The sequence below is a fragment of the Rattus norvegicus genome, chromosome 1 (genome assembly GCF_036323735.1).
Source record: "Rattus norvegicus strain BN/NHsdMcwi chromosome 1, GRCr8, whole genome shotgun sequence".
Classification (NCBI taxonomy): Eukaryota; Metazoa; Chordata; class Mammalia; order Rodentia; family Muridae; genus Rattus; species Rattus norvegicus.
This window is the reverse complement of record NC_086019.1, coordinates 186,050,183-186,070,273: the sequence shown is the minus strand read 5'-3', so window position 1 is coordinate 186,070,273 and position 20,091 is coordinate 186,050,183. Positions and strand designations below refer to the sequence as shown.

At 43.8% G+C, this 20,091-nt stretch overlaps 2 protein-coding genes across 7 annotated transcripts in view; one reads left to right on the top strand and one right to left on the bottom strand.

Annotated features, from left to right (window-relative positions):
* Window positions 1-1,441: 1,441 nt before the first annotated feature.
* Window positions 1,442-13,007, bottom strand: Ubfd1 (ubiquitin family domain containing 1). Of its 3 annotated transcripts, none has more exons than NM_001034911.1 (7): window positions 12,806-12,840; window positions 12,298-12,627; window positions 11,292-11,500; window positions 8,670-8,735; window positions 8,426-8,531; window positions 4,171-4,253; window positions 1,442-1,833 (listed from the first exon to the last, which is right to left on the bottom strand). In NM_001034911.1, the coding sequence occupies exons 1-7, from the start codon at window positions 12,828-12,830 to the stop codon at window positions 1,723-1,725; spliced, it is 930 nt and encodes a 309-aa protein (NP_001030083.1). In that variant the 5' UTR covers window positions 12,831-12,840; the 3' UTR covers window positions 1,442-1,722. The 3 variants fall into 3 exon arrangements, with proteins under 3 accessions (NP_001030083.1, XP_006230251.1, XP_038963077.1); XM_006230189.5 differs by lacking the exon at window positions 1,442-1,833 and adding an exon at window positions 6,754-6,824 and having other exon boundaries at window positions 12,806-13,007; XM_039107149.2 differs by lacking the exons at window positions 1,442-1,833; window positions 4,171-4,253; window positions 8,426-8,531 and having other exon boundaries at window positions 8,712-11,205; window positions 12,806-13,007.
* A 101-nt stretch (window positions 13,008-13,108) lies between these two features.
* The window catches only part of Ears2 (glutamyl-tRNA synthetase 2, mitochondrial), a 31,426-nt gene continuing 24,443 nt past the window's right edge, over window positions 13,109-20,091 (top strand). For 2 of the 4 annotated variants that reach the window (XM_039082872.2, XM_063267622.1), the window contains exons 1-2: window positions 13,109-13,381; window positions 17,304-17,459. In XM_039082872.2, coding sequence (XP_038938800.1) covers window positions 13,243-13,381; window positions 17,304-17,459 — 295 coding nt within the window. In that variant the 5' untranslated portion in view covers window positions 13,109-13,242. Of the gene's footprint in view, window positions 13,382-17,303; window positions 17,460-20,091 lie in introns of those variants that run through there. The other 2 variants (NM_001159493.1, XM_063267629.1) reach the window with 2 other exon arrangements.

The window sequence follows — 20,091 nt, the reverse complement described above, 5'->3', positions numbered from 1 at the left end:
TTCACATACATTACTTAGGCGCCCAAGAAGCAGAGTAGGTTTTCCTGTCCAGATGCATAACTTGGCACTGAATACACCACAAAAAGCAAGAGGCTGTCTATGTGGGCTGGATTCCCAAACTACAGCTTAGAAGGGAAGGGCATAAATATTGTCATTAATTGGCTCACAAGGAATAGTCATCTTAGGCAATACATGCGGATACATTTCACAGGATGAGGGAGGGTAACAGCGTAAGAGTCCAAAGTGTGACGCTAGGAAGGTTTCTCACCAAACCTTACTATGAGAGCCTGCAACCAGTGAGAGGAGAATTGCAAAGACAGCAGCAGAGAAACAGCAAACAGCACAAAGGGATCATCCACCAAGAGACTGTCCCTCATTTCAGAATCAATCAAGGCTTACGGAAAAGACAGCAGTTCACATGTACAAAGAACGTCAGGGCTAAAACCAGGAGAGCAAGCTGGTCCTAAAAGCAACTTATCCCATCTCTGTTGTTGGAATACCACTTGCTGACCCACTGGGTCACAGGTCTTCCACAAGAAAGGCAGCATCTCTGAACCTGGGATAAAGGACACTTGAACTGAACGCATGAGCAGAAGGACCGAATGGAGAAGCATAATTCAAACAACCATTGGACTGCTTAAGGAGTTCTGGGAAGCTTCCCAAAAAAGAAAGTGTATGATCTGTGGCTATATGGCAAGCCGGCTCCTCAGAGCAGGGGCCTTGGAGCAGCAAGTCCTAGGCTATGGTGATAGGCAGGGTTTAAAGTCAAGCTAAAGCAAGGCTGTCATCAAGCAAACCAGCAGTGGAACACCTCAGAACAGGGATCCGAAGGGTACACAGGAGTCAAGTGAGAGAAACTCTGCTGTTCGTTGAACACCACAGCGAGGTGGGAGCCCCTACACCAAGACCACAGCTGTTTTGTCTATGTGCATTCCCAAGCAGCAGCACATGGACGAGAGCCTGGCAGAGGTGAAATGAGGTACCGAAGAGAAACTGGCATCTTTGGGTTTAAAACAAAATCATAGGGAAGTAATAAAACAAAAACAAAAAAAACAAAACCAAAACCAAAACAAAACAAAAAAAAAAACCCCAAAAAACAAAAATGTATCTGAATCAATGAGCACACACACAAAAATATATGGCTTACTCACCATCCCCATTTTGCATACAATTTTAATACCAAGGAAAAAAGAAAAAGAAAAAACAACCAGACTCATCACAACGCAGTCCAAATGTTTGCAACCAAAGACATCTAAAGACTTCAGTTGAAATCATTTCTAAAAGCCAAAAATGAAAACAAAAAAAAAAACAAAACAAAACAAAAAAAAGAAAATGAGCTAAGAAAAAAGAAAACAACCAGAAAGCTTTTGATTATTCCCTCTCAGCATTACTGGTAGGTCTACTCTCAAAGAGACTTAAGAGTATAAGAGTATTCCACACATGTTCGAAACTTGGATTTATTAATTTCCACCATACTGACTTTAAAAACGGTATGAAGCTGACTGCAAGAAAGGGAACCGGTGATTTTAAGTTCAAATTAAGCTAATGGTGAAAGTACATCACCTCTGGCTTCAGTCACCACATCACCTCAGATTGAATAGAGATTTTTGTGTGTGTGTGTGAACAAAGTCCCAGAACTCTGCAATCCAGGGATGCTGCGGACCTCTCCCGGCAATGTCCTTCACTTTGGGTCAGTCTCCTGGGCCAGAGGTGAAAGTGCTTTCAAAAATACTGCCACTTGCCCAGCACAGTGTCTTTGATTGCATCCACATATTGAGTTGGAACCCAGTACACCCAGTAGTAAGAGGCTTCCGTGGGGCCCAACTGAAACGCCTGCAAGGGAAAAGGAAAAACCAAGCGATGCTTCAGAGGAGGGTGACCAAGCAGGCAGAACAACAGACGCAGGAGGGAGGGGAGCAAACTGATTAAAAAGGGAAGAAAAATAAAACCAACCTGTGTACATGGGGAGGAGTCTGCTACGATTAAAGAGGAAATGGGGAATGTGAAAGGACAGGCAGGGAGGGGAGGTTCAGCTCAGTTCAGCAGAGCAGATTCTAAGGCAGTGATCTGCATACTTCAGTGTACATCAGAACCATCTGGAAGACTTGTGAAAACAGGCTGCAGGCTCCAGCCCCTGTACTTTAGTTTGGGAGGCCTGAGGCAAAGCCCAAGTAACTTCTAACAAACTCCCAGGTAATTCAATTTTACTGGTCCAGAGGCCACAGTGTGAGAACAGCTGCCCTAGAAAATGTCATTTACACACAGGAAGCAGGTATGAATGTCCAAAGCACACTGTGTGAAATGTTAAAATCCTGAAAAAACCTACATACGCATCTGTAAGGAAGGGTACCCATAATTCACAGTAGTGTGGCCTATTCATACAAACACTGGAGTCTTAAGATACAAACAGATCCTTTAGATCTTGAGTTATGACAGATCACAACATCAAACCCAAGTCATTAAGTTGCAGAAGGGTACCATGATGCTATTTATGAAAACTGAAAAAACACAACACAACATACCACCTTGTTCATGGACAGATGTATAACAAAAGTACTGACAGAAGAAGAACAGACACGACAGATTACAATAATGGGGATGGAGAAGGGGAAGACAATGGGGACGACATCACTGTTGGTAAAAAAAAATTTTATTTAAAAGATTTAAAACATGATACAAAATATTTACAACTATCATATTTTGGTGATGGGATATATGGGTAGTGGCATAAAATGTAAGGTATGTCCTTTTCTGTATTTTTGAAACATAACTCTAAAAATCAAAGAGCACTGTGAACTGTGACACACTCATCTAGCTAGACAAATGGCATCCACAAGAAGAGAAAGTAAACCTTTCATTAGGATAAGGGTCAAATTTAATGGCATTTAAAATGCATTCAAATGGCATTTAATGGCATTCAAAAAAGACAGAAGGGGACTGCTGAATCTACTTTTGATGCTAAACGACATCTGAACATTTTAACTAAATTTAATTTGAACTAAATTCTAAATCAACATTCATGAACACAATTTTTTAAAGAAGTATCTATTGTGGTCCATTCATCCTATCTGCCTCCCCATCACCAGGCTGCATGACAAACAGGATTTGCAAGTCCACAGGGTCAAACTGTTCAGACAAATGTTCCAAAAAAGAGTGAAAGGACCAGGCCAAAAATATCAATACTAACTGTTAACAGAAAAATAACTGAGCAGGCAAAACAAATACGTTTGTAATCTTGTTTTAGAGATTACAAAGAGGTGAGGGTGTAGAGACTACCTAATGACCACAAAGCCCAGGATGTTCTCATCACTGCCAGAAGGTCCAAAAGCCTGTGTCCAGCGACTGCAATCCCATGGCCTTGCTTTGGCACCACCCAACTGACCCTGAGTAGGCAGGAAAGGCCACACCAACTCTACAGACCATTGTACCCTGAATCCTTTTTACTGATTGCCCTAAAACACATAGATTGTCCAAACATCTCTGTGCCATGGACTTGGTAATCTCACCTACAATTGGAACAACTAGCTGTTCCTCACAGAGGGGTGGAGTGGGGGAGGGGTATAGCAGCATCACTACAAGCTACTGAAGAACTACCCCTGAAAGACAACAGCAGGAAACCCCACCCTGAACTTTGGAATCTAAGCAGATAAACTTTATTTGTAAAGTACTTGTTCTGCACAAACTGATGAGTTCCATGAAAAACAAGCATGCCCTGGGCCCCATCCTCCCAAAGAATCCTGGCTACATGGACACATGCTGGGCATGGCAGATCACTACAAGAGAGAGATTTTTTGATGTCTTCACAGCCCCATAACTAAGGGGGATGCTCTCTTTTATAAGTAAGACAAAACTTCAAATGAAAATCCACAAGCCATTCCAACTCATTTTCCTGGCCTACAAACAAACTAATCCAAATAAGACGGAGACAGAAGAATTTCTAAAAAAGTCAGGAAAAAAAACGCCCTCCTTTGGACAGTGGGGAGTCTGCAAATAAACACAACTGGGAACAAGGTCATGGACACAACTCTTAAGTAGACAAGAAAATGTAAAGGTCTTTTCAGTCTTCTGAAGACTGCTTTCTTTTCAGATAGAAAGAAATGCCCTGTGAAAAATCTACTCCCCTGCAAGATGAAGCAGAAGCAGGTGGCCAGACAGGCTGAGGCTACTCACCATCATGTGGTAGTCTTCATGTCCTTCAATAGGTTCACTGACAACATTTTTAATGGAGCCCATGGGCAGTTTCTCAGTCCGCTCTAGGTTGAAAGAACGACAGCAGTTATTCAAGGGTCTACCTGTCTGAACTCCTCCTCAGCCACAATTCCTCCCATCCACAGCTGGATGGATGTATAGTAACTCAGGTAGCAGGCAACACTCCCTCTGGGGATGAAGAATGTCTTCTGACCAATACACCTAAAGTCTGGTAGGGAGCTGGGAAATATGGAAAATCAAATAAAGAACAGGGTTTGGTGATAGTATGATAAAAGTCTGAGGGCACCTTTACCTGTCTTGTTATGATAAATGATCACTAATAACACCTCAAAACTCCTCGATGTTTTCATAACCCAAACCCAGTATCGGCTAAGGTTTTGAACACCTAAAAAGGGCAAATTCAGGAGGCACACAAAAAAGCAGCAACAGGAGGAATGTGCCAAGCTTACAAGGCTAATGATTATGCCAAGACTCATCCAAACCTCTGCAAATATCACAGTTTGTGGTAGTCTCTCAAAACATTTATCTCTCACCTGATTAACACTGGACACCAATGATCACAAGGGCAGAGAACATTTTACAACCAGTTAAGGATGGCAGGAAATAGGAGGCATAATGAGGCTGGCTTTCAGGGAGATGAGGCAACTGCAGCAGACAAGTATAATAGTTGGGAGGCATGAGGGTCTGTGCCAAAGGAAGTAACCCAGGAAGCACCAGATACCCGAGGTACAGCGGGCATTGTCAGAAAACTGGTAAACAAGGTGGGAAAAACTCCTTACGGCCTCCGGGGTGGAGGTTGGGGGGGGGGGGGATCTAGAAAGGCAGACAAGTAAACAAATAAATTTCCAAACTATAAATTTACTAAGAGTCCTGGACTCTGGTCCTACCAATGACATAAAGTATTTCACTTTGATAGGCCTTGGCTTCAGAAAACTAGGAACAGGGGGAAGTCTACTTTGTGGCCCTAAAACAATAGTCACATACAGACAAGACCGATAGCATCCTGAAGATTGAGACTTTAAAAATACTTGTACTTTGAAATGCCTGGAGGTTTCATACCATCACAGATTTCTGACCTTTCCTCAAACTCCAAAGATTAGACAATGCAAACCCCACAAGGCAGATAATAGCAATCAGCTAAGCTTTGACTTCACTACAAGCAGGGCGGAACAGCTGACAGACGACAAGCTGGGAATGCTTGCCTGGGCATCTCCATGGTCTCACCCTGCTTCTTCCTACACAGACATGCTATGCTGTGTGTGGCAGCCTTGAAGGTTCCTTATGCAGCAAAAAAGCATGGAGAAGCCAATTAGCTGCTGGGACAGTCACTTCACAGCAGCTTCTTGAAGACAAGCTAGTGGCTTTTAGCCAATTCCCAGAACAAGCTGTACTTCTGAAAGTCCTTTTGATGCTAGGTGACAGGCCTCCTGCGTACACAAGAACACTTCCCCACACCCTGGGCTGCTAGGTTGATAAGGAAAAGGTCTGGCACAGAATGAAGAGCTCAGCCTCATCAACCATGAAAGGCACAAGGAGTTCAGGACCATGCTCTTTTCATACAGCTTGAATCTCATTGCAGTAGAACTCTTCTAGAACTCTGCCTTCACACTAGCGGAGGAAGTCAGCTGCTTTTAGAATCTTAAACAAAATCTCTAAGCCAGGAATGATAGTTTATACCTATAAACCCAGTACTCAGGAGCCTGGGACAAGAGAAGCACTGAAAGTTTAAAGCCAGGCTTTAATGTCCTAAAAAATAACAAACAACACACACAATTTCATGGGGAAAGAATTATTCCAAGGACTCATAAAGCACTTGAATTCTAACTAGACCCCTTGCCTGCACCTACCCTCCTGGACATGATGGCTTTACTAGACCAGACTGGTCAACTGCTCTGAATCTGGGCTGCCAGCAAGCAGAAGCTCAGCTGTAGAGGAGAGCCATGTACATCAGTAAGCAAATGACGTAACAGAAGTCAAAAAACAAGATCACCAGGAAAGCCCAAAGGCAAGGAGGGCAGCTAATCACTAGCCAAGGTAATGATATGAAAGGTTCTTCAGAACAAAGTGTTCAAGCAAAGACATAAGTCACTGGAACACTAGAAAAACCTTTAAACACTTAGAAAAACCGGGGCTGGGGATTTAGCTCAGTGGTAGAGCGCTTACCTAGGAAGCGAAAGGCCCTGGGTTCGGTCCCCAGCTCCGAAAAAAAAGAACCAAAAAAAAAAAAAAAAAAAAAAAAAAAAAAACTTAGAAAAACCGTGTGACCATACAGCTAAGAGTTGGCTGTGAAATGAACACCACAGACTGTTATCACAAAATGAGAAAACTCAAGCACTGTCAGTACCTCAAGTCAGTTCATTTTAGGAATCCCTACGGTTGAAACAGCAATGTGTTCTAGATTCATGTTTTAGACAATTAAACCACACTTCCCACCACCCTGCCCAAGTTTTATTTCTGTGAAACTTGGTTCCATTTTCTGCAATCTGCCCTTGGAACCAAGAAATCTCTGATGATGAGACCTCTATTCTCGTCTTTGGCATTTACCTCGAACACTGAATACCTACAGTGCTGGCCAGAAACAGGTGAATTAGGCATGTTCGGGTCCCTCCAGGAATCTAACGGGGACAGACAAGTCAGAGAGAAATTGAGTACTCTGGGGACACAGAGTGCTGGAGTAGCAGCAGCAGTAGCAGCAGCAGCAGTTCAAGTGAAGAGTTAGGAAGATGTGAGGAAGGCTTCTTTAGAAAAGGGCATCTTGGGGCTGGGGATTTAGCTCAGTGGTAGAGCGCTTGCCTAGCAAGCGGAAGGCCCTGGGTTCGGTCCCCAGCTCCGAAAAAAAGAAAAAAGAAAAAAAAAAAAAAAAGGGCATCTTTCGGGGGGAGAAGGGAGCTCTGTAAGACTATTAATCCCAAGGGCAGAGGAGAAGACACTCTAAGGTAGACCCCAGAAAGGTAAGAGCTGTGCAAAAAATGAGCTGGGAAACTGAAGAATGTGGCTCAAGTACATAGGGGACATGAGGGCAGACACAGAGGGCCAAGGATTTGGAGTGGGGTATGTTTAGACATCTGAACCTAGCCTTGAAGGGTTATCAATGTTTACAGGCATAAGAACCAGGCAAAAGAGCAGTACAACAATGAGGATGATCAAAGATGATAGATTGGGAGAGGGAAACAGAAATGTGGTTCTAGTGCGACTTTTAAGACAATGCAAATAGCCTTTACCAGTACTGAGGAATGATCGAGAAAGGGACACAGACAAGATTTTGCAACTAGCCAGGACTGATGGTGCACACCTTTAATCCTAGCATTCAGGAGGCAGAGCAAGTAGATCTCAGAGTTTAAGGCTAACCTAGTCTACAGAACAAGTTCTAGGTTGGCCAGGGTTACAGAGAGAAGCCCCACGTCAAAATCAAACAAACAAACAAAAAAACTAGTAACCATCAGGGGAAGGTTGAGTGGGGATGGTCAGTGAGATACTTCCCAGAAATAGTAAGGTTGAACCAGATACTGCACACATGTGGGGAATTGGGCAACAAGAAATGAGGGTATGTACAAAGGGCAATCAGGAGGCAAAGGAGAAATTCTAGGCAACAATTAGGAAAACTTCACTTCTATAGTCAAACTGATCTAACTAAACATTAGACGGGACCATGAGGACCATGGTGAATACCACTGCTCAGTCACAGTTCCTCAATGCCATGGGAAGAGTGCAGGCTCCAATGGCCAGATCTTTTGATATTTTCCAAGACAAACTCCACATTAGTTTAAAAAAAATATATATGTGATTTGTACAACTATGTGATGTACCCATAGAACCCTTACCTAAAGACCAGACTTGGGTCACATGCTTGGGACCTCTTGGTTTATGTGTAATTTTTTTTTTTTCTTTTTTTTTCCGGGGCTGGGGACCGAACCCAGGGCCTTGCGCTCGCTAGGCAAGCGCTCTACCGCTGAGCTAAATCCCCAACCCCTGGTTTATGTGTAATTTAAGGGCCAAATTTTGAAGGATTGTCTCTGAGATCAGACTGAAAAGAATGAGGGGCATGGGGCCAACCAAGAGGCAAGCAAGTAAAGACATAGTCAAAAGCCAGGAACACAAAAAAGCACGGTGAGAAGGCTCCAAATGAAAGGCAGAATTGGAGTCAGGAGCCAGTGTTGTTGGGCACTAGAGGCAGGCAGGGTGCTGGGATGCCAAGGAGGCTGAGAGAACTAGATACCTTTAGTGCCGATCCACAGCTGGTCTTGCTCTAGCTTAAAGGTCAGTCTCACTTTCCCTCCAGACTTATTGTACATGCCAGACAAGGGTACCGTTGGCAGGCGCTCCTGGAGGCATAAGAGCACAGTGAGAAAGGGAGAGACAGTAGGACAGAGAGAGGGAGATAGAACTTCAGGCCATAATTACAGCAATCTTAGACTGTGAACTGGCTCCTTTTTAGGGGCTCAAAAAGTAGGCCAGCTTACCTGGGCACCCTTAACAGATGGCATCACATCTTCAGGTTTTCCTTTGTCCAACACTTTCCTGTGTTGCTACAATATAAGCCAGAACAGAGAGAAAATAAGATAGCTGACTGTACTTGAGCCAGGTTTCTAGCTCTTGGATCAACAGGAAGAAGCAGTCTTAAAGTCTGTTTGAAAGTATTTAGTATCAACAGACTACGGATCCCTTCTCAATGCAGAGCAACTGTGTTCAGGGGAGTTTGTGTTGATCATGAAACACTCCACACGTGTGCCGGCCTGACTACTGGCATTTTATATGTGGCTAGCAACACAAAGAAGTGGCCTCTCAATTCTATTTAACTATCCATATCATCCACAGCCATCATATTAGATATGTTCCACACACTAAGCAGGATTTAAAGGTTTCTAATTTAAATGTTTTACTCCCATCTCTCCAGGTAAAAAACTAATCGTTAAGTCAATAGGTAGGAAAAAAGAGCAACATCTGTATTCAACTTCAAAGAAATTATAACCAGCCTGTATAGGTATAAATGCCAAGGGGGGGTCACTTCTGCATTATTATGGAGAGCCAGACTATGACAGAAGTCTTCTCTGCCCCACCCTCAACCCAGCCACAAAGAAAACCCAAGGAACCACATTTTGGAAACAGAAAAATGCTGACTCCTATACCCTACCATTAAGAAGCCTCCAAGCCCCACTGTTGCTCTCTACCCCAGAACTCAAAATTTCAAGTTCACAGCCCTCGAATGCCTTCATCTCCTTTACGTCTGTAGCTTTAAGGTCAAGTAGCTGCATGGTAAGCTGAAACTATAGGCCAATAAATGAGCCGAGAGTACAACTAAACCAAGCATCAACAGGCGATGGCCAACTGAAACCTTCACTGGCACAGCGCAGCTCTGGGGTAGGGTTGCTAGCGGAGGGTTGTTGCTGACACCAGCCTCAGGTTCTAGAACACACTGATCAAAGCCTAATGAGGGAGTGGCGTCTCATTAGGTTGTGCTATGCCTCGTAACCAGTGGCATCAACAAAGCAAAGCAGCACAGGATGGAAGTATAGCCTGAGTCATGCCTTGTAAGTGCCTTTGGGAGCACTGTCCCTTACAGTACTAAACAGCTGTAAGCCTGCTGACCCACCATTAGTACTAAAACCTGTATTTACAAGGCAGGGTATACACTAAGGATTTGACAGAAGAAAAGTCTCACATTTCCTTCATAGATGTGTCAGGGAAGACAGAAAATACCAACGACTTCGACAAATGACGGGAAATTAGGATCCCATATTTAAGGATGAAAATGGCTCATACACATATTTACTTTTGGATGTTAATTCAACTTTACAACACCTACCAACTCTACAGAGGTGCTACTTTGCAGTAAAGCGTGTGTTATGTATTGACAAGGCCCAAGGTTCAATCCCTAGCACCAAAGACAACACAAAATAAATACACTATGGAAAGTTGTTTTGAACATCAGCGTTTCGGAGATTTTATAAAGATAACAGTTTTAAAATGTTACACAATATTTTCTATGGTATCTAGGGTAGCCATTTGTTACCAAACATTTCTAACATTTGTATTTCTATCAAAAAAACATTAATAGTATAACTGTTACCACAATTCTGTTCAATTTTACTGCCAAATTTATAAAAATACTTTTTTTTTGGTTACAAAGTAAACACAGGTTACAGATGTCTAAAAGAAGACCATCTTTCTCTCAGTGTTGGCACCATGCCTTTAGTGTCTACTGTCCCTCAAACTAATGTTGGTTAAAGTCAGATCTACTCTGTTGAGGATACAGAGTAAATAAAAAAAAAAAAAAAACCTAATAGGCTGGGGTAGCTCAGTGTAGAGTTCTTGCCTACTACCATGTGTAAGACATGGTTCAGTCCTCTATACTGTACACCCACAAACACAAACTGATAAACGGGCATGATGGATGGCACATGCCCATAAACTCAGACCTAGGGAGATAGAGACAAGAGGATTGTTAAAATTCCAGGCCAGCCTAGTCTCCAGATCAAGTTTCAGGCCAGTAAGAGAGAGAGTGAAACCCTGTCTCAAAAGACAAGCACACAAAAATGAGCAAGAGAGAATACAAAAACCCAGACTACTTCCTGGAGAAGGAGTATTATAAACAAAAACCAAAAAAATACCAATATCTTTTTATTCATCTTTGTTTGACTTCCTGAAATGGTCAATTTTAGAGGAACCTCTGAAATCTGTTGACTTCCATAACTTTGCAAAATTGGACTTTCTGAACTTGAGAAGACACACACATGTAAACAAACACACACACCCCAAAATGGGAGCAGTTGTAAGGAACAAGGGCTTAATTCTAACACTAGTCATATTCTCTGGCACTACTAAGAGAAACCCACGTGTGACTTCCTCTGCTAACTGTAGTCTCCCTTTTCAAAGGTCGTATCCTAGAGCAGGAGGACTAAGGCACACTGACCCGCCAGATGACAAAGATGCATATCTCAGGTAGCTGTCAACTCCATTCTGCTGCACCCAACCGCTCCATAAATTTCCATCATGGCCCTGTCCAAAAAGGAGCTTATTCTAGGGAGAATGTAACCACTCTGCAGATTCCCAGGGCCAACAAGCAAGCGCATGATAGGACTTACCTTCTGCCTGCAGAGGGGCTCCTTCTTGCTTTCTTCAGCCTTTGCATCCTGCTGGGCAGCATCTTTTGGGGTGTTTACTGCTAAAACATCATTTATAGTGGAGCCAACCACCATGATCTTGGCCCCACTGGTCACTTTTATTTCTCTCAACGTCTTGTCTTCAGGAACAAGTCCCTTATACATGACTTTCTGCATGGCGGGTGGGAGACCTTGACAAAAAGTAGAAGGCAGAAAAAGGAATAAGCAGGAAATGTGTGAACCATCACCCTTCTATAACAAAACAGGAAGTGAATACTGGTCCATCAACTATCAGCTTTATGAACTTAGAAGAATTCAGAACACCAGGACTATCTGATTGGTAAAACCTGGTCCTTCTACATAAATAGAAGGTATTTAGAATTGTTTGATATGTTTTTGCCATCATCCTTCTCAACCTTCTATCCACTTAAATACTGAGAATTCCCAAGTGTCAGGGATACAGAAAGCCAAAAGTTACTGCTTTATGGCACTGAACACACTACATGGAGAAAGCCTTAAAAAGAAAGTATTTTAAGTAGCAAACAATTCAAACGAAACGACCAAATATGAAGGGACCCACGAGAGCAGTCGATAGCACTGCTTCATTAACTTCCCTTATGAAACTTATCTATCTGCTAAAAATAAATCCGTGGCTAAATCCTAGACCCGTTCGGATTCTCCTGTAAATTTAATACCTCGGGAGATTTTCACTAGCAATGATAGTCCAACATTAGTTAGAAGGCTGAGCCTAACACTCAAGATTCAGACTTGCATCTCACTCCACCACTTAGTGGTAGCTCTATCATCTTGGGCCTAATTTTCCCTCTCTGATTAATAATGTACATACAAGTACTGACTTCAGAAAACTGCAGCGAGAATAGCGGGGAGTCTAGGCAAGGAAATCACAGGCAGTTTAGTGCGATGTAAGCACCAAGAACTAGAAGGTGGGGTGCGGGTAGAAACAGTTGGCTGTCAGCTCCTAGAATACCTGTAATGGAGTGAATCTTCTGCTTTAGCTCGGAACCCGTGCTGTCCAGAGGAACCTTCACGTCGTGCTTGGTCTTGTTCCAGATTATCTTCAGATCCACCAGCTCTCTGCCCGCACCGCCACCCGCGTCCTCACCGTTGCTGACCGAGGCCTGGGCCGCAGGGTCCCCAGGGGGCTGGGCCGGGGCCGGCTGCAGGTTGCCTCGCGCGTCGCAGGAGTCCTCCGCCGCTGTCCCTACGACTGCTTCGGCCTCCACGCAGTTGAGGGGCCGTGCGGGTGCCTCGGTGGCCACAGCCTCGGCCTCCGTGTCCATGCTTGGCTCCTCCATGCCTGCAAAGGGGTTAGGGGGTGGGTGCTCGCCACGAGCCAAGCCTGCGACAAGAATGGGCCCAGGCACCACCGTTGCTGCGCCACGCTCCTCCCTCTGGGACCAGGCCCAGTCCCCCGACCCCAGCAGCTCCCGCAAGCTCTTCAGCCGCCTACCGCCCGCCTTCCCCTCCACACTCACCATCCGGGGCTCCGGCCGCCGCCATGATGATTGTGTACACCACCCACCGCGCCCGCAGGGGCCGCCGGGAAGAAGCGAGCTGGCTGAGATTGGCCCCCGCAACAGCCCCTAATTTCACACAGGCTGGCCGGAAACAGGTGGAGGTTTCTATGGAGACCCGCCTCCTCCGCTTCCCGGGCCGGCCCCTGCCACGCTTTAGCATTCCCACAACCGAAGGGGGCGGGTCTGAGAAATCGCCCGCTCGCTGCGCTCTGTCCCTGAGCGGCAGTGCATTGCCGCCCTTGTCCAGAGGGGCGTGAGCAACCCAAATAGGGGTCCTACGCCTTTAAGTGGCGGGGTCGCGCTCGCTGTGGCGAAAGTTGATTGGGTGGAATGAGGTTTTCCCCGCCGCGCGGAAGTGACGTGCGAAGAAGCCCACGTGTGTGTTTCTATTCCACATGGCGGCGCTCCGCAAGAGCCTTCTGCTGGCCGGGCCTCACGTGGGGGCCCTCGGGCACCGCGTGGGTCGGCGCGAGGCCAGTCTGGGCCCAGATCCCGGGGTCACGGTGCGAGTGCGCTTCGCTCCCAGCCCCACAGGTAATCCTGACGGACGTGACGCCGCGCGCCGCAGCCCACCTTCCCGTCCCCGCCCCCCGAAAGTTCCAGAAACAGTCCCTTCCGGGGTTGTCTCTGCGACCCCATTTTACAGAGACGGAAATGGAGGACTAGGATTTGAAGTGGTTGAGGTTGCTAGAAGTTTCTTTGCTGTACTGTCTCCGTTCTTAATGCACTCAGTGTGCAGTACGTGTAGACTATATCCCAAGGCCTGTGCGCTCTAATGCAGTTGTCGTTGAAAAGTTAGGGTCCCTGCTTTGAAGAAACCAACATTCTAGTGATCAGGACAGTTATAAAAGTAATCCTAGAGTCATATGTGTCATTTTGGAAATGAAGCGGATTAGGGAGCCCTAGAAGGTATTGCTAAAGAGGTAACATTTGAGTTGAGAACCAAGTGTCAAGAAGACCCTCTTGAAGCCTAAGAGGAAATGGCATGGGTTTCAAGCCAAAAGAAAACAGATCCAGTGTATATATTGTTAGAAAACCTGTTATCTCCTTCCCTTCTTTTCACAAGTTCCCAACCTTTACTTCAAGCCACCTTCTGCCCTGTTTACAGTGAGCAACCTTTTTCATTCTAGGCCCAAGGTCAGCAGGAAAAGATTTTTGTGTCTCAGCTGCCCAGGAAAAACGCATCACTTCTGGGCAGGCAATATAGATTGTGGGAACTTCAACCATATGTAGGTTCATAATTGTGATTCGGTATTTAAGACTAATATAGGGGCTGGAGAGATGGCTCAGTGGTTATGAGCACGGATTGCTCTTCCAGAGGTCTGGAGTTCAAGTCCCAGCAACCACTTGGTGGCTCACAACCATCTGTAATGGGATCTGATGCCCTGTTTTGGCATGTCTAAAGCCAGCTACAGTGTACTCACCTACATAAAATAAATAAGTCTTTTTTAAAAAGGCTAGTATAAATACAACTACTAGGGGGAAAATAACAACAACAACAAAAAAAAGCCATGAGAACAAAATCACCTCTCTTTTTCTTAGTCTCAGTGACATAAAATGGCTTATCAAGTGGTTGCAAGTATCTAAACTTTGACCCTCAGTTCTTGTGTTTACCTATGGCAAACATGCACTGGGATGCTCACCTTATTTGAATAAGCACTTAGGTAGGGATCCAAGGCCTGCATCTATATTTTTGTCTTTGCCAATCCCTAGATGTGTTGCTTTGGCAAAATTATTTGCTTTGTTTACGTCCCAATTTTGTGATTTGTCAAGGAGAGCTAATAATAGTACCTGTCTGGTGGTTTTGAGCCAAGGCAGCAGAGTCACTTAGCAAGATCTGCCAGGTGGTAGCCCTTACTACAATTACCGTCTTCATTTCTTTGCTGACTGGCAGGAAAAGCCCAAATGGGAAACAGTTGACAAGCAGTATAGATCACTGTGAGAGCTAAAATTAATTGAAGGTTTGCACGTTGGGTTTTTACTCTGTTTTTAATTTGGAAAGAGTTTCCTGTATCACCATGATTGGCATGGAACTCACTATGAAGACCATGCTGGCATTGACCTTGCAGCAATCCTGTCTCTGCTGCCCAGGTTTTGGCATTACAGGTGTGAGTCTCAGACCTGGCTTGAGGGTCTACTTTGGTCAACATTTAGGTATCCTAGCAACCTCATTATTAAGAAGGATCTAGGTGTTTTTGCTTTGTTGAAATGGGGCCTTACTGTAATCCTGGCTGGCCTGGAACTTTCTGTGTTGACCAGGCTGTTGCCACAAACTCACACAGATCTTTTTGCCTCTGCTTCTAGAGTGGTGAAATTAAAGGTTCAGTACACCAAGTCCAGCCTGATTTTCAACTTTTTTTTAAAGATTTATTTATTTTATTTATGTGAGTATACTGTAGCTGTCTTCAGACACACCAGAGGAGAGCACTGGATCCCATTATAGATGGTTATGAGCCACCATGTGGTTGCTAGGAATTGAACTCAGGACTTTTAGAGGATCCAGTCAGTGCTTTTAACTGCTAAGCCATCTCTCCAGTCCCCTGATTTTCATTTTTAAGTCCACTAACAGATCAGTAAATTGAAATTTGTGAAAGCTAAATGAATTCCCAAAGGTTAGCAACTTCTTAACAATGGGCACAGTTCTTTTTAATTTCATGTATGGTAGTTGTGTGTGTTTTGTGGTTGTGAGAAAGTCACTGAACCTGGTGCTCAACTGATTGACTGAAGACAGTGAGCTACAGGGTTCTGCCTGTCAAGGTGTCGTGCTTGGACAGCAAAGCTGGAGCCATTTACCCTGTCCTTGGATATGGAATTCGAATCCAGCTGTGAATGATGTGAGAGGTGTTATTTTGTTTTCTGGTATCTTCTGTCTTGAATTTCCTAAGACTCAGTTCCACTGAGAACCACTCGTTTTGTGGGTCTGAAATAATTTGCTGAAGGTCTCACATAGAATTAGTGTTGAGCCAGGTCAGCCTGGTACCCAGGAAACCATTTCCTGTCCCGAGCTGCTTTGGGTACTTGGACATGCAGGTGAGGTTTTTATCAATGTAACTGGCCTGATTATGGAGATCCAGGGCCCTGGGCTGGATGAAAGAAAGGAAAGGAAAGGGGGAAGTGACAGGCCTGGGAAGATCTGAAACTCTTAGTCAGTAGTAATACTTTTGGAGCTTACACTCCAGTGAAGGGAAATACCAGGAAATCAAATGTTGCTTTTCATTATGAGCTCTTATAACTAGCACTTATGGTAAAAAAAATCTCAATTAGGAAAAATTTAAATTGCATGATGTAGCTAGGTATCATATGTAGAGTATATATGCAAAATGTGATTTTGACAGGATTTAATTGTGTTATTAATGTGATGTATTCCCTCCTAGAATGCATCATTAAATTTATGTAACTTAAATGCTTGTGTGATCTGGACTCTGTGAATAATTTTCAAACATAAAATGCTGTTCCTCCTTCTGGTGAAAGTTAGCCTTGAGGCAAATGTCAGAAATCAAAGGATTAAGGTATTCAGGAAGCATTGGGGCTCTTTTTATGTGATGACAAGCTCCTAGATCTGACACCTGGGTATTCTTTCATTCCCAGTGTGAAGGACTATGGCGTCAGCTAACCTGTCCTTTTTATTTTGTTGTTGTTAAGATTTCTTTATTTATTTTGCCAGGCCATAGTGTTCTATACCTTTAATTCTAGCACTCAGGAAGCAGAAGCAAGCAGATCTAAGTTCAAGGCCAGCCTGATCTACAGAGCAAGTTTCAGGACAGCCAGGGCTACACAGAAAAACCCTGTCTCAAAAAAGAAAGAAAAAAAAAGATTTATTTATTTTGAACCAGGTGATGGTGGTAGTACATCCTTTTAATCCCAGAAGTAGGGAATTTCAAATACTAGGGAGGCAGAAGCAGGCAGATATCTGTGAGTTTGAGGCCAGTCTGGTCTGTAGAGTACAGTGAGTTCTAGGACATGTCCAGGCTACATAGAGAAACCATATCTTAAAAAAAAAAAAAAAACAACAACAAAAACAGATTTTTAAAAAAAATGTATGGGGTTGGGGATTTAGCTCAGTGGTAGAGCACTTGCCTAGGAAGCGCAAGGCCCTGGGTTCGGTCCCCAGCTCCGAAAAAAAGAACCAAAAAAAAAAAAATTTATATGTATGAGTAATTTGTTTATGTACACCATATATATGTGTGATACCTGCTGAGGTCAAAAGATGGTGTTACATCCTCTGGAACCATATGGATGCTGGGTACTGAACCTGGTCTTCTGGAAGAAGAACTATCCTTGTAACCATTGGTCCATCTCTCCATACTCCTGTGTCCTTTTCAGTGTCCAGAGATATAGGACAGTCACAGCCATTTCTTGGTCTTAAAACTTTGTTGGGACATTCTTATTTGCACTTCAGCTGAGGCCTATGATCTAGTCTTTTTCTTGTCCAATCTGACCTGTTCTCTTCTACCAGGCTTCTTACACCTGGGTGGCCTCCGTACTGCCCTCTACAACTACATCTTTGCCAAGAAGCACCAAGGGAGCTTCATTCTGAGGCTGGAGGACACTGATCAGAGCCGCCTGGTACCGGGGGCAGCAGAAAACATTGAGGACATGCTGGAGTGGGCAGGTGAGGCTGGCATGGGAAGAGTCTCTGGGGAGAAACAGGAAGCAGAAAAGAAGGCTGTGGGTCTTCTCTGAAGGTTCAAGGTGGAAAATGAGAATTCCTGGAAAAATAGATGCTTTTACACAGTCTGGGATGGCAGGTGCTCCCTATAAAAACACCAAGGCTCCTTAAAGCTCTAAGGCTGTTGCAAGATTCCTGTTCTTGTCTTACTTAAATCCATTCCTTACATAGACCAGGCAGGAAACAGGTTCATTGGAAATGAGTGACTAGGCTAGCTCCTGTCCCCATGAAAATATGACCTCATAAGTCCAGCTTTATAGTTCCAAAAACCAGAAAGCTGAAGTGTTTGTTTGTTTGTTTATTGAGATAGGGTCTATCAATGTTCTGGCTGTCCTGGAATTCACTATATATACCAGGCTGGTCTCTAATTCACAGAGATTCATCTTTCTCTGCCTCTTGAGTGCTGGGGTTAAAGCCTGCATACCCAGCTGAACTCTCTCTTTTTTAAAACATACCTTCTTTGTCTTCTCCCTAACTCTTTTTTCATCTATTTTTTTTGTTTTTTGTTTGTATGTGTGTTCTTGTGTTGAGGTCCGAGGACCACATTCAGGAGTGGTTCTCTCCTTCTACAAGGTGGGTTCTAGGCATTAAACTCTGACCATAGGATTTGCAGCAAGAGTTTGCCCCCCTGAACCACCTTGATGGCTGATTTTTTTTTAATTTTTTTTATTTATTCATTTATTATATATAAGTACACTGTAGCTGTCTTCAGATACACCAGAAGAGGGCATCGGATCTCTTTACAGATGGTTGTGAGCCACCATGTGGTTGCTGGGAATTGAACTCATGACCTCTGGAAGAGCAGTCGGGTGCTCTTAACCGCTGAGCCATCTCTCCAGCCCAGATGGCTGATTTTTAAAATACTGTTATGGTCCAGAAGTCCAAAACAACCCAAGCAGGCACAAGAGTCCAGCAGAGTAAGATCTTTATTTGAATTAGGCAGCAAAAACTGACCAGTCGAGACAACAGCACAGACATGGGAGTCAACTGCATGTTCAAATGTCCATCTCAGTGAAGATTGAAGTAGATGACAAAATGTATTGTACTCAGGGTAATGCTGATGTTAAACTGCACCCCGGAACCAGAATGTTACAGTTTTAAAGCCCCAAAACCACAAACATCTGTGCCATGTTATAGTCATAGTTTTTCCTAAGTCATAATCACTTGTTCTTTTGTGATTAGGAACAATCATATTTTGGACAGCAAGAGAAGAATAAGGAAACTTGAACTTAATTTTACCTTCAAACTGATCAAAATGGAGTCTGAAAACAAAATGGTGGTACTTCGCATAAGTCTCATTTGTTTGATCCCAACATACTGCCCATTGATAAACCCAGGCTTATATTTATTTTATTTTAAAATCAAATAGTTGTGAGCCAAACAAAATCTCAGTGCAGTCTCAGGAGTTGATCTTCTTGTGTGTGTTAATCCTGAGTATGACTAGGAGTCTCCTGGATCATCCCAAACTCCTATGGGATCCTCCTAAAGACAGGCATAAGAGAAAGTCAGTCCCCTAAGGAAAAATACCAAGACTTTTTGAAGACATTTATTCCCATTTCAGGTAATGCTTCACTAGGCTCTAAGTTGCTAAGTAGCAGAAACCCATTTATTTCTAGCTTTTATTAGAGAAATTTTAGTATATATGTATTTAGCTGAGGTTCATTAACTAAAGGAATTTATTTATTCAGTAAAATCACTTTGACCTAGCTGCTTGCCTCAGCCTTAAAAATGCGAGGACTGCATTATACAATTGGATTGGGTTAGCCCTACACATGCCCAGAATAATTTTAAACAGGACTTGGACTCCAACTCAGGTCTGTGCATATTAAGCGAGTGAGTGCTCCACTGAGCTGTATCCAGCCCTGTAATTCATTCTTAACCTAATGTTAAGTTGTGATATGAATTATAGAGAAAGGGCTGGGGAGATGGTTTGTTGGGGAAAGTGCTTGTTGTGCAGATGTGAGGACTTGAGATCAGATCCCCCGGGGCTTCACTGACCTGGGGTTCTAGCCAGTAAGCCAAGGTTCTCCAGGGTCAATGAGAAGATGGGCAGGAAAAGATGTCTGAGCGGTTAAGAGCAGTTACTATTCTGGGTTCCAACACCCTCTTCTAGCCTCTATGGGTACTATATGAACATGATGTACACACGTACATGCAGACAAAGCATTCATACATAAAGGAATAGATTGTCTTAAATCTTAAAAAAAAAAAGGTGTGAAACCCTTGAGGAAGACACCCAATATGGAACACTGGCTTGACACATGCATGTGTACCTGCAAAGTTACAGAGAAAGAGTAACAGGTTGGAAAGCTGAGAAAATGGTGCTCTTTTTGAGGTCATTTCTCTGGGCACAGAGTCTTGAATGAGGTAAGCAGGTAAGATGCAAAAGTTCTGTGGAAGAGAAGTAGTGCTAGGTGAGGAATAACAAGAGGTGTGGTCTAGGAGTCACTCCACAAACCACACGAATACCCATCTCAATCAGACAGGGATGGCTTATTGAACACAGTCAATAAGTACTGATCAGACTAGGGACATAATATCTTTACTATGACAACAGACATCTTTCTCTGTCAGC